This window comes from Boleophthalmus pectinirostris, unplaced genomic scaffold (genome assembly GCF_026225935.1).
Source record: "Boleophthalmus pectinirostris isolate CB_2022bp ecotype Guang Dong unplaced genomic scaffold, ASM2622593v1 HiC_scaffold_16, whole genome shotgun sequence".
Taxonomy (NCBI): Eukaryota; Metazoa; Chordata; class Actinopteri; order Gobiiformes; family Gobiidae; genus Boleophthalmus; species Boleophthalmus pectinirostris.
In genome coordinates, this window is record NW_026571095.1 from 27,145,548 (window position 1) to 27,159,529 (window position 13,982).

Genomic DNA, 13,982 nt, shown 5'->3' on the forward strand with positions numbered 1-13,982 from the left:
CTGCAGTTTTTGAAGTACTTTAATTTCCTTCACACACAACAAAATATCCTGAATTATTCTGCATAAAAACTGCAAACCCTGTAGTTTAGATCTGTACCAACAGGTTCTTGTATTAGTTTGTCAGTTCAAAATCAAGTCTTTTGGTCAGTTCTTCTGAAGCAAAAGAAAACAAAAATTCTGTCAACTGGACTTGAGTTTTCTGAGTGCTGTAGATCTGTTGTGGAAAAATGTTATGTATCTCTTCTTGATGATAAATCCATTTGCAAAGCCTAGTGAGTTTTTGGAATACAGACAAAGGTTTATTACAGCAGATATGGACAGAGCCTGCACTGGCCACAGACCAACAGCCTCTCCTGAGTATCACCCCGTCTCTCCATCTTCCGTCCGTGCATCTGAGCGCTGAGTATTTATACAGAAATACATATGAAAAGTGCAGCTTTTGTTTTACATACCTGTGCCAATCAACAGGTTACATTTGCTTACATTTGAGGATAGGTACGACAACACAAAGTTTCCTGTGGGTGGGGACAGATGTGTCTGTTCAGCCTTTACACATGTTAATCACTGGTCTGGGGCTCAGGTACAAATCACATTCATTTACAAAAAAACAGATTGAGAGAAATCTTTACCCAATATACATTTCCATCACAATATACAATTCTTCTGAAGTTTAAAATGTGAACTTCGAACAGAATCCTATTATTAATGCTTCTGACATTTTGGTTATGAAATGGAAACTTTTCCCCAAATTGTGCAACCCTAGTTCCAGTTTTCAGTTTTTGAATGATGAGTTCTGTAACTATTTATTTACTATTCATGTAATTACAGTGATTGCATGTGCTCATTCAAGCAGTGATGTCTCATGTCTGACGCTGGTTGTCTGTCCTCAGCTCTGTGGGTGGGCCCCTCGCTGCAGGTGTCAGAGGGAGGGGTCTCTCTGAAGCAGCCTGCGTCTCTGCAGCTCTCTCAGTGTCAGCACATGTTAAAACACCTGCACCACGGGGCCAGAGTCACCGTCCAGATGCCCCCCAACGTGGAGGGACACTGGGTCTCCACCAGGTCTGTCTCATTTATATCTCTGTATAGATATGACATAGTTTGATGTAGAGCTGCTCGATTATGAAAAAAATCATTATCATGATTATTTTGGTCAATATTGAAATCACGACTTATACAAACAGTTATTTTTTAGTTACATGATGCATTTATTTAGCATTTCTCTCTCAAAAGAAACACTTTCTTATTGATAATTTACTCAAAACTTTCAAATTGAAAATAAGTATAGACTACAAATATGTACCTCGTTTTTGCGCAGTTTTGTAATGTATAAAACATAAAATAAATAAAACATACTTTGAACATGAAATAAGGCACAGAAAAACATAAATGTATCCAAAATACACTGTATATCCACCTGTTCTACAATCTCTGTATTTAAATAATTAAATAAATATACAAATTTATATTAAAAAATATCCCAAAATAAACTTTGTTAAGCTTTAATCATTTCAAATCGATTATATGAGTTTGGAGATCGTTTGACACACAAATCAAAATCACAATCAAAATTTGATTAATTGCACAGCCTTAGTTTGATGTATAACTTGACTTTTTTAAAGAAAGTATTACTTTCCTAGTATTTTCTTTTCTAGCATATATATAATAACTACACCATAATTAGCTTTAAAGCTCCTATATTACACAAAATTGACTCTTGTGAGCTTTAAGCATATTATAATGTTGTTACCTCCTCAAAAACAGACCTGGAGTTGTGTTTGTGAAGGGGAAAACAACATTATAACTTACACTATATCAGAAAATAGTGCAATATGGGCCCTTTAATCAACAATTTGTCTTTTTTTACTTTATTGTTTCTCCGTGCTTTATCATTAATTATTACCAACTTTTTTTCCCAGTTGTGAAGTTCGCCCGGGTCCGGAATTCTTGACACGCTCCTACCGCTTTTCCTCCAACCACACATTTCAGGCGCATCAGTTTTACTACGAAGACAACCACTGCACCAAGCCTACGTACTCTTTAGTCATCAGGGGAAGGGTCAGACTACGGCAAGCCTCTTGGATCATCCGCGGAGGCACCGAGTCAGAATACCACCTCCACAAGATCAATATTATCTTCCACTCCGAATCTACTGCCAAAAACATGAGCCACAAACTTTCCCGTGGGTGCAAATGGGCTTCGAAGGGTGGATTGGAAGTCGGGGTTTTGTATGAAATAAGGAACGAAGATGGGACGCTAGACTGTACCAAGGAGCTCAACTTTGCCATGCACGAGTTGCAGCTGCTCAGAGTGGAAAAGAAATACCTGCAAAGCCCAAACCAGGATCTAAGCCAGGATCTGAACCAGGACTCGGATCTAATCCAGGATCTAAACGTGGTGGAGGAGCTGTTTTTGGGAGACATCCACACGGAGATGTCTCAGAGGATCTACTACAAGCCGTCCAGCTACCAGACAGCGCTGCAGAACGCGAAGGTGAGTGGCAGAGGTGGGGAGTCGTGACTTGGACTCGAGTCAGACTTGAGTCACTATTTTTAGGACTTGAGACTTGACTTGATAAAATGGACAAAGACTTGGGGCTCAACTTGGACTTGAAGGTCACTGATTTGGGACTTGACTTGGACTTGAGGCCTGTGACTTGAGAAGCGTTTTTAAATCTGAATTCTTTCTATTCTGACTGTAATGATTGAATTTAAGATCTCGTCAAGACATTTAAAAAGGTAACATTTGCATTTGTTCTACTTTTATATACTCTATAAATACTCATACAAATATACTATGACTTTATAAGTACAATTTATCTTAAAATTCATATCAAGTGCAAAAATCTAAGCTATATTTGGTACTTTGGTTTAAAGACTTGAAATGACTTGAAGCTCAAAGCAGACGACTTGGACTTGACTTGGACTTATGGGCCAGTGACTCAAGGCTCGACTTGGACTTGCCTGTATTTGACTTGGGACTTGACTCAGACTTGAGGTCAGAGACTTGCTTGAGACTTGCAAAACGATGACTTGGTCGCATCTCTTGACATGTGAATTAATTTGTTATGCTCTTAAATTGTTGATGATGGATTCCTCTTCTTACTGGCTGTTGCCACGTTTACAGCTTTAGAGAGCATTCATTCCAAATAAAAATAATAACATTCTGAATAAAAATGAATTCCACTTTAAAAAGACTATGTAAACACTTAATTCCTAATGGAAATGATGATTCAGATTTAAACGTAATTCCGAAGTAAGTGGGTGGTTTGTTCCGATTTTAAAGTCGAATTAATCTATTTCTTGGTCATGTAAACATTTATTCTTCTTAAAAAAATAATTCTGGTCGTTCAGCTCGTACTCGTTGGGTCGCCCTTTTGATGCGATCCAGACGATTTGGCTCCACCAGTTCTCGCTTCGGACTTTCATCCACAGCGGGAGAGCACAGAGCAGCCGTTGACTCAGTTTGTCTTCTTCCTCCCTTCTTCAACACCCTTCCCTTCTCCTCCTTGGCTGACAGACATAAAGCGTGATGAGAGAATTCTTGTGCTGATACTTAATTATCATCAGAACGACTGTGAAAAAAGTTTGGATCATGTTTGTGTCCTTGGCATAACAACAAACCCAAGATAACAAAAAACAAAATTGGTATTGTGTCAAGTCTGTTCTTTAGTACGGAAATCGAGTATGAGAATTTTTTTATCTCGACAGCACTGATACTTTGTCTGAGGTTTTTCTGTGATTGATTTACTACAGATTTGAGGCAGTTGTGAGACCAGAATTCTCATCTGGATAAAGTTTGTCTAAGTTTAAGTCTAAGGATGCTTTATTTAAGGCCGAATAATTGTTCTGCATCGACTCAATGCACATTGCCACCATCGCCGTCGCTTTTGATTTATGGATTTGTGTCGAGGTCTATGCAACGAGAAGTAATTCACCGCCACAACTGTGAGTGGAGTGCTGAGTCACAAAATCGCATGAACTCATGTACACAAAATGAAGCGAGTAAGCGGAGTACCGGAAATGTATGTAGAGTGGTGGTAGAGAAGACCAATCACAGCCTTTATTGTCTGCGTCGCTTTCCCACACTGTTGACGATTTGACGTACGACCATAAATTAGACTTTAGACTTCAAAAAGGAGCTGTTCCCGCCCGGTTTCGAACCGAGGACCTTTCGCGTGTTAGGCGAATGTGATAACCACTACACTACGGGAACTGGCTGCCCTCTCCCCTTTCACTGCCCCCCTCCTCTCCATGACTCCAGGTCATGAGACACTCCATTTGGCACATAAGAAAACCAGCATTAAAGGGCACATATTACACTATGTTCTGGTCTATGTTATAATGTTGTTTCTTCATCATAAACAAACCTGGAGTTGTGTTTTGTATCATTCACATATGACTAACACAAACCCTGCATATTTAGGCTGTGTTCTTCTCTTAAACAGAAAACAGTGATCCACCTTGTAATGTCATGTGGTAATACAGGAAGTGCTCCACTCTGTTTTTCAACTTCCACTAGAATCATTTGGATAATTTCAGCCCTGGTATTCCCAAACTCTACTGAACTGAAAGTAAAATTTGAAACTAATTTGAAAACTACAATGGCGTGGAACAGATCATTTTGAGCTTTGGAGATGTACAGACTAATAATAAAAGATTACTCAAACATGTGTGAATGAAACAAAACACAACTCTGGGTGTGTTTTTTGGGAAGATAACAACATTCATCAACAGTAGAGGTGCAAAATACAAGGAGTAGCGAGATAAAAGTGAAAAAAATGCATAGCACGCTCAGATGGCCGACGTCCAAAAGCCTTTCTAAAAAAAAAAAGCCCTTGTTAGACACCCTTCCCACCTTGGACCACGGTACAGTAAGGGTGTCTGAAGAGGGCTTTTGTTTTGCCGAAACGTTATTTAGAAATAGAAAGGCTTTTGGACATATGCCATCTGAGTGTGCTGTGCATTTTTTCACTTTTAGATAACAACATTCTAACATGGCTTAAAGCTCACAGTCAATTTTGTGTATTACAGAACCTTTAAAGCTACCATCTGTTTATTACATTTTTTTTTACCAGTAGATGGCACTTGAGACACTTTATGTGAGTACTACACACTATCAGTTTGAAGTCACTCTTAGACAAATTTTCCAAGCTGAACAAGCAGAGAAATCAATCTTGTTAAGGGTCCTATATAACTAAAACAAAATGACTTATGTGAGTTTTAAGCCATGTTATAATGTTGTTACCTCATCACAAACATACTTGGAGATGTATTTTGTTTCATTCAGGCACGTTTGAGTTATCCTTTATTATAGTCTGTCTATACCTTCCACCTTGTGATGTCATGAAGCAGTAGTTTTGTATTTGTAATTGTATTTATTTACTAAAGAGAAAATGCATATTATAACACAAGATAATGCAAAAGAAAAAAAAAAACATATACTTGTAAATATGCAGGATTGTAGCCAGAGCTCATTTCTATCCTTAGTGCCAGGGCCAGCCAAGTTAACAGCTCCTTTTACCTTTTGTTCAGTAGAGATTGATGAGTCCAAGTCTGAAAATATCTACATGATTCTAGTGACAGTGTATGGCTGTGGGGTCTCCAACCTGTAGCTCTCCATCTGCTTCCAAGTAGCTCGCCAAGGGATTTCTAAATTCTGTGTATTGTGCAGAATAAATATAATTTGTTGATTTGTTGATTACCAATGTAAATGTTATTTTCATGCCTAAATTGGTGCACTGATACATGGATAATGGTTTATGTTTTTGTTGAGGAAAATAACCCTTTTCCTTGCGTGCTCGTTAGTTTCTGCTTAGACAAAAAAATTATACTTGAAACAGAAATAAAGTCCAGATAATTTACTTATTCCAAAGTCATACTTGTACAAGGAGTCTGTGCTGACATTCCCATGCAGAGACTGAATATTTACGCCTGTACAATGATTTTTATAAGGAAACTATACTGGGAGGCGATGGTATAGAGTTAATGCCTCTTTATTGGTGCACAGACCAGCCAGGTCTCTTGTTACGTTGCACAATTACGTTGCGTCTTGCTGGTCTGATCAGGGTGACGAGTCAGCATAGCCCTATCAATAAGTCCTTGTCCTATTTAGTTAACTGATTAGACATATAGATAGAAATAGAATATCTTGTACATGAACTGAACCTATCTCTGCATCCCTTATCTGTCCCTGTTTTCTGGGTAATTGAATAGTGAATTATAATATTATAATAGTACAATAATAAAATATAGCAGTACATCAATAACATCATAGCAGTAGTTATACACCACCTAAGCCTAGTTATTTATCCTAACATTTTATAAGCATCTAACTGTTCTCCGTCTAAGGCTTGCTGTGGCTCTTTTTATGAATGCGAATGCTGAAATTAGTAGCTCTCTGCTAGTCTTGTTTTGTAAGGTAGCTCACCTACCTAGCTACATTTACAAAACAAAACTCCCAGAGAGCTACTAATTTTAGCAGCCGCAAGAACTTGAGATGATTATAAGAAAGAGGGGGAGCCTTTGGGTACAGTTAAATGCCTATAAAACATAAACCACTGTCCATTTATTAGTTAGTATAAAAGGTTCCAAGATGATAAAATAATAATAGGCATGTAATTAATCAATGCTTTGTTATTCAGCACAATAGGTGTAATTCCAAAATCCCTTGGCGAGCTACTTGGACGGGGGTGGAGGTCTACTGGTAGCTTCCGAGCTACAGGTTGGAGACCCCTGCTTTGGTGTATGGACTTACTTCCTGTATCACCACATGACATCACAAGGTGGAACAGAGGCTACATTCAGATTGCAGCCTGAAGTGACCCAAATCCGATTTTTTGGCCCCTATGTGACCTGTATCTGATCTTTTAATGACAGTCTGAACGACACAGATCTAGTTTTTTCAAATGCGACCCAGGACACTTCGATATGTGCTCCTAAAACTGATACATATCTGATCTTTTGACATGCGACTTCAGTCTGAACGGCCAAAGCGCATTCATCCGACCTACATGTTATCAACAAGCCACAAACGCCACTTTTCTGCACTGAAGTAGGCGAAAATTGTTAATGAACTCCATGTCACTGAAGCGAAGCCACTCACCACTCTTGGCGACATCTCCGCATCCACACGTTCCTTTCAACGGACGTCGCTGCCACTGCCCCACAAAAAACCACAGCCAAAAACCTCATCCTTCTCCTTCTCAATCTCCTCCTTAAAACAAGTAAGTTGTTCATGTTCTGGCTCCGGTACGAGAGGAACTTTAAAATCTCCAGGTGCTCAATGCTCGCATCCATGTTTGGACAACTTCCGTAACCACAGAGCACGCTCGCTGCGATTGACGTCATCGTGTCCTCCATTGCGAATGGGGGACACTTTTGGGCCGTTTACTATTCACACTGGAGTCACATACAAGACGCAATTAATTGGAAATGTGAACGACCTCGCAAAAACATCGAATTTCACAAAAAAAAATCTGAATTGAGCATTAAGCCCTGCAGTCTGAATGTAGCCAGAGTGTGTTGGGTATAAGAGAAGAACACAACCTAAATATGCAGGGTCTGTGTGTTAAATGTGTGAATGAAACAAAACACAGCTTTGAGTTTGTTTTTGATGAAGAAATAACAAAGTGTAATATGGGCATTTTAAAACCACTTGAGAGAAAAGCACAGACGTCTTTTCCATCCACTCATGCATAAAGCGCTTCCCTCTGCACATTTTTAATACAAAATAGTCCATATTTCGACTCAAATGAAACCATGATCTTTGGTTTGGTTTGTTTGGGCGCTTCGTCTTTGACTTCTACCCAAACCAGTGTGACTCTGTGATTGAACTGGTGGTTAGACCAGACTTAGACCAGACTAACTGGCTGACTGTCTACTCCGCTTTTAACCACCCTGCTCACAGCGCTCCCTGGTGGTCTAGTGGTTAGGATTCGGCGCTCTCACCGCCGCGGCCCGGGTTCGATTCCCGGTCAGGGAACTAGCCTTTTGATCAAACTCAGGACACTGCCAGTTGTGAAAATATTTAAAGTTATCTTTCATTCAGAACCATTGGAGTTGAAGTGGGTGATACAAGTATAATAATACACTTCTGATCTGCAAATTACAGACTCAAGAAGCAGATAGCTATAACTGTAAAATAGAACCCGAGACTGTACAAAATGGTATTTTTTTCCCCCTATTGCCTACCCATACATTTGAGTTGAGGGATGTAACAATAACCGAAATATCATCATATCGTATCGTCAAAGTTAATAACATCGTGGACCATCACAATATATCAAATCACAAGTCTTTTTGCTTAAATTAAGAGTTATGGTACAGCAATAGCTAAAAAAAAGGCAGAGGGAACTACACAGATTATGATCCTTTGCTCCATTTCAGTGTAGACTGCAAGAAGAAATAATCATTTTAAAACACTTTTAAGTCTTAGTTCTTTGTCTTTTTAAGTCTAAGTCTTGTCAAGGCATTTTAAGAGGAAAAAGTCACATATTAACAGTCTTAGCTGTTTAGTCTCCACAAAATATCGCAATAAATATCGTACCGTGAGATGTATATCGTGAAAATATCATACAGAGAGATTTGGATATCGTTACATCCCTAATCGTGAGTCTCCCCACCATATCGTGAGCTTTCCCACGATATCGCAATAAATATCGTACCGTGAGGTTCATACCGTGACGATATCGTATTATGAGACTTGGATATTGTTACACCCTAGTATCTTACATTTAGAACAACAACAATATCTGATTAAACAAAATTTAAAGGCCCGAAATTACACAAAACTGACTCCTGTGAGCTTTTATTCATGTTATAATGATGTTACCCCCCTCAAAAACATGCCTAGAGTTGTGTTTTGTTTGAGTAACCCTGGATTATTAGGCTGTCTATATGTCCAAAGCTCAAAATTCTTCCATTTTGTCATTTAGAGGTAGTTTTAAAGTTTATTTTTAGCTTCAATTGAACTCCTTTGCTCTTCAATAGTTTAGAATAACCTTGAATTTTTTTTGTTTTACCTTTTGTACAGATGAGATTGTCAATAAAATATCGACTGTTTCACGGAAGAGTGAAGCTGTAGAAAAATAGGCAAAAGTCAGGCAAATCCAGGGTTGGAATGATCAAAATGATTCTGGTGACGATGAGTTTAAAAACACAGTGGAGCACTTCCAATAAATATGCATGGTTTGTGTGTTTAACATGAGTGAAACAAAACTCCAGGTCTGTTTGTGAAGAGGAAACAACATTATAACACAGATCAATAATAGTTCAATATAAAACCTTGAACTTTTTTTTGTCCGTGGCATTTCTTGAGGTTTCTGGCCAGTCTCATTTGCTGCGGTTCTTGCTGTGTGTATTTGTGTGGTGTGTTTGGGTGGATTCACATCGCAGTGACATAAGAGTGCTTTTCGGTCCAAATGCAGTTTTCTCTCTTTGGCTCGGAGCAGTGGGTTTGCTGTGTTGTGTTTGAATCTGGTTTGGTGTTGCATCATCGGGTCGCTGTGTGATTCTGTGTCTTTTCCTGTTCCAAAGCCTGAATCATTTTATAGATTTAGACTGAGACAACATTTCACCACTACTTTCTGCTTCATTTCTACAAGTACTGAAATTGGGGGGAAACAGTGACTTGAACCCTGATTAATGAGAATTTTTTACTGGCTTAGATTTATTTTGTTGGCAAGTTTAGATTGTATTTCTGAGTGGTTTCAAAAGGTCTTTCTCCATGGAAAGATAATTTAGATTTAGATTTAGATTAGATTTTAAATGGAAACAGAATTTGTACAGTGCACTAATAGGTTAGTTAGCCTTGGTTAGTCTGTGTAATATCACAGGTAGAATGTTACCTTTAGCACAGTTACCTGACAGCGAATTGAGCTCGGGCCGCGGTGGTGAGAGTGCTGAACCCTAACGACTAGACCACCAGGGAGCGCTATGACAGATGGTTAAAGCGGGAGAAGACAGTCTGATCTCTAGTTGAGCCACATTCAGTCTATGAAAGGATTATAAACTATCTCATTTGTAGCTCCCATTATGGAACATCTTTAGTTTTCACATCCATCCATTTTCTTCCGTTTATCCAGTCTAGACAGGGACTTCCTTCACCCCGGACCCTTCCTCCAGTTCTTCCAGGACGATCCCGAGGCATTCCCAGGCCAGCCGAGGGACTACGTCTCTCTTATCGTTCTACTACCGGTGGGACATGCCCGGGATGGCATCAGGAACAGATGCCTGAGCCTCAGCTGCTCCTCTCGACATGGAGGAGCAGTGGCTCTACTCTGAGCTCCTCCCATGTGACTAAGATTCTCACCCTATCTCTAAGGGAGCACCCAGCCACCCTGCAGGGAAAACTCATTTTGGCCACTTGTATCTTGTCCTTTCAGTCATTATCCAGAGTTCATGACCATAGGTGAGGGGAGCAACTAGATCAACAGGTAAATCAAGAGCTTCCCTCTTCACCGCAACGGTCCGATACAGTGATCGCATCACTGCCGACGCTGCACTGATCCACCTGTCAATCTCACGCTCCATCCTCCCCTCACTCGTGAACAAGACCCCGAGAAACTATTTTATATTTATTTCCATTTTAAACGTAAGCTTATAAAGTACTCTGACAGATCTATCTTTGTTTTTTACAAGCTTTGGTTTGCATATGTGATACCAGGATACTTAAAACCTTCTAGTCTGATATGAACAACAAACCAACTGAAGTTGATCCTTCAAAATATAGTTCCCTGACCGGGAATCGAACCCGGGCCGCGGCGGTGAGAGCGCCGAATCCTAACCACTAGACCACCAGGGAGATGGAATTTCATGGAGGACAGCTCTGGCTCCCAGAGGCTGTGTTGTCATTCCTCTGTGAATATGTGAGAACCAGTTTGTTCAGTATTTGTGAGTTCAAAACAGCCTCCTGACCAAGAAACACTTCCTCAGTCAAAGCCATTATTTGTTGTGTTAAAAAAAAGGCTAATACAATATCAAAAGTAAACAGCCAGTTTATTTAAATATGATTCTGGTCTTTATTTTCTTGTTTTCACCACAAACCTTTAAGACAGTTCCGTAGTCACATTTAGTGCAGTTATCATTTCGCTTTTAAGTGTTGAAATAAAGAAAAATAAAGAATAATACAATTTTTTTTTAAAAAACAAAATATCGGCCTGTGCTGGTCCAACTGCCAATACGCTAAACAGTACAAATATCGGCCCGATATATATTGCCCAACTTATATTTTGCACTTATTTACATGTTATTCAAAGGCTTTGTTGCTTGTTGTTCTCTGAAAATCTGGCAACCCTGGCACTGGCTGCTGGTCTACCCCCACTCCTCCCCCACATGCCACTCAAGAAGGTGATAAAATTAGATCCTGCATTCACCCATCGTATTTTTAGATGTAAGATTTTTTTCTCTGAAATCTTGTACCACGGAACATAGTTTTGGTTAGGTCTTTTAAAACTGTTGCCAAAGGGTTCTTGTGCTGTGGTTTGGATGGTGCCTGCTGTAATAGTGAGTTGATGCCATGTCATAGTAAAATAAAGTGATTTATATGATTCAATAGTACTCATTTCCACAGAGCTTCAGATCCAGAGGCTGTAAAATGAACCTAATCTAACCATTTACCAGCACTGAGTGGATGGAAGCATTAAAACTGCTTGGGCAAAAACACACTCCCCTTTTATTTTTAAAGCTCCTATGAGATTTAGGGAATTAAAACTGTAAATTATATCACTGTAATGTCTCTTTGACCATGAAAGAAACTAGAGATTGACTGACTTTTTTTTATTTCATGGTCAATGTTGATACAGATTGTTTAGAATCCAGAGATACTGATGGACGATATTTTTTTGGGATGATATAAAGGGCCAGTTTCAGCCCCAGTGAAAAGCATGAGTTCCCTGACCGGGAATCGAACCCGGGCCGCGGCGGTGAGAGCGCCGAATCCTAACCACTAGACCACCAGGGAGCGCTGTGAGCTGAAAAATTTACCTTCAGTGCAAAGTTATGAATCCTGTTGTCAAATGGTGATCTTAGTTTCTACCAACGGGTGCCCCCATTCCTACTCACAGCGCTCCCTGGTGGTCTAGTGGTTAGGATTCGGCGCTCTCACCGCCGCGGCCCGGGTTCGATTCCCGGTCAGGGAACTAATGCTTTTACAAACTGAACCATGTCTGCTATAGTTTGATGCTCATGTCATACATTAATAGCTACACAACTGGCTGAAGTCTTAAGTCGGTGTATTCTCCACCCTGACCATTCCTTTCATTTGCCACTGTAGTCGTATCATCTGAGTATGTTCGGACGTGACTCAGAGTACTTGAACTTGAAGCCAGCAGTGTTCAAGAGGAATGGCACCAGAACCGTACCTTGTGGTGCTCCTGTGTTACTCACTAATGTACAAGACTCAGTCTCGTACATTAGCCTCAGCCTGAAAAACAGTGGTCATCCAGTGAGGTTTGGCTCGCCGCCTGATGAGAGCTGGATCCAGCACTGGGACACTGAGCATGGAGGCTGCCAAACGCAAGAAGGCCCAAAGGAGCTTTCACATGTTGCCACCACAGTCTACCCAAGCTTTATTCTGCAGCGGTCCCTGCTGGCCAAGAAACACCAGATGATCACTGTCCATTAGTTCCCTTCCTAACTGAACCACCTGCCACTGTAACCAGAGACCAACACAAGCTTAAAATATGTCTACCACAGTCCCTCTGCTGTGACGACTGCAGCTGTAGACCTCCCCTGTGCTCCCTGGTGGTCTAGTGGTTAGGATTCGGCGCTCTCACCGCCGCGGCCCGGGTTCGATTCCCGGTCAGGGAACTATCCTTTTGAAGTCGTTCCTAAAGTTTTCCAGACAAGGCTTCCCTGCGTAACTGCTGGAACTGCCTCTTCTGTTGAACCATCTCACTGACTAGTTATTTGCCACACACTTGTGAAAGAGACAGGAAACCCAGTACCCAGTAATTCTTTTCAGGGGCTAGCTTTATTGTTTATATGACCCTTTACTTTTAAAAACAATACCCACAGCCCCCGTTGAGCAAACAGTCCACATTAGACCCTGGCACTGTGCAGCATAAAGCCATCATCACATGTTTATGAACGTACAGTTTCTTAATAAAAGTGCCGTTTTGTACGTGAAACTTGATGTGCACATTCACGTACATGTGGCGGAGCAGAGGATTCTGGGTAAAGTCCTAGAGATGGCAGGTGTGGAGAAAGTGTTCCAGATGCAGGAGGAAGTGCAGGTTCATAAAACTGTCTCTGAACAGGACGTCTCCTCTGTGGATATGAGCTCACACAGGCTGAGCTCAGGTACAGTGTGTGTGGAATAAACATTTATCCTGGAGTTTTTACTGATTTATAAACTGATCAGAAATATTTCAATGTTTGGAAAGTCTATGAGCAATATGAGACACATGTTGACAGGTGCTTCTGAGCCCCATTGCGTCAAACATCAATGTCTGAATGCACTGTAATAGATCTTCGGTCTCTTTGTAACAACTTCTCAAACTTTTAACCTCAAAATTCATTCATATTTTTTGTTTTTTTTGTACTATGATAAAATTTGAATGATTGTTTATACAAAATAATTACTGGAGTGTTTCATTCTGCTTTTTATTTATTACAGTTTTTTGACTGTGACGAATCTAAACAGAGCATGCATGACCCTGAGTCTGAATGAACAAAGAGCTGTACACAGGGATAAAACACGTGTAGTACAGTAAAAATATATATACATACAACAATTGCAAATGAAAAATGCAATTCTGTCAACTGGACGAAAGTTTTTCCAAGCAGCTTCTTCAGTTAGGATCAGATTGCCGGTAAACACACAGTCTGAGGAGGTAACTACACTGAAACTGAAACACAGAAATATATAATATAATTTTTCATTTGCAATTGTTGTATTGTTGTATATATTTTTTCCATATATTTTTACTGTACTGCACGTATGTTGCAACACATGGTTTATCCTTGTCTACAGTGCTTTGTTCA

At 40.0% G+C, this 13,982-nt stretch overlaps 1 protein-coding gene and 6 non-coding genes across 7 annotated transcripts in view; 4 read left to right on the top strand and 3 right to left on the bottom strand.

Moving 5' to 3' along the window:
* The window catches only part of LOC110174902 (protein APCDD1-like), a 33,848-nt gene that overhangs the window by 8,265 nt on the left and 11,601 nt on the right, over positions 1 to 13,982 (top strand). The window contains exons 2-3 of the mRNA XM_020941019.2: positions 891 to 1,059; positions 1,917 to 2,490. Of these exons, the coding sequence (XP_020796678.1) occupies positions 891 to 1,059; positions 1,917 to 2,490 (743 nt within the window). The remainder of the gene's footprint in view (positions 1 to 890; positions 1,060 to 1,916; positions 2,491 to 13,982) is intronic.
* trnav-aac (transfer RNA valine (anticodon AAC)) lies at positions 4,140 to 4,212 on the bottom strand. The gene has a single exon. It is a non-coding gene; the product is annotated as a tRNA-Val (tRNA).
* trnae-cuc (transfer RNA glutamic acid (anticodon CUC)) lies at positions 7,909 to 7,980 on the top strand. The gene has a single exon. It is a non-coding gene; the product is annotated as a tRNA-Glu (tRNA).
* Positions 10,729 to 10,800, bottom strand: trnae-cuc (transfer RNA glutamic acid (anticodon CUC)). Its single transcript has one exon. It is a non-coding gene; the product is annotated as a tRNA-Glu (tRNA).
* trnae-cuc (transfer RNA glutamic acid (anticodon CUC)) lies at positions 11,887 to 11,958 on the bottom strand. Its single transcript has one exon. It is a non-coding gene; the product is annotated as a tRNA-Glu (tRNA).
* On the top strand, positions 12,065 to 12,136 carry trnae-cuc (transfer RNA glutamic acid (anticodon CUC)). Its single transcript has one exon. It is a non-coding gene; the product is annotated as a tRNA-Glu (tRNA).
* On the top strand, positions 12,735 to 12,806 carry trnae-cuc (transfer RNA glutamic acid (anticodon CUC)). The gene has a single exon. It is a non-coding gene; the product is annotated as a tRNA-Glu (tRNA).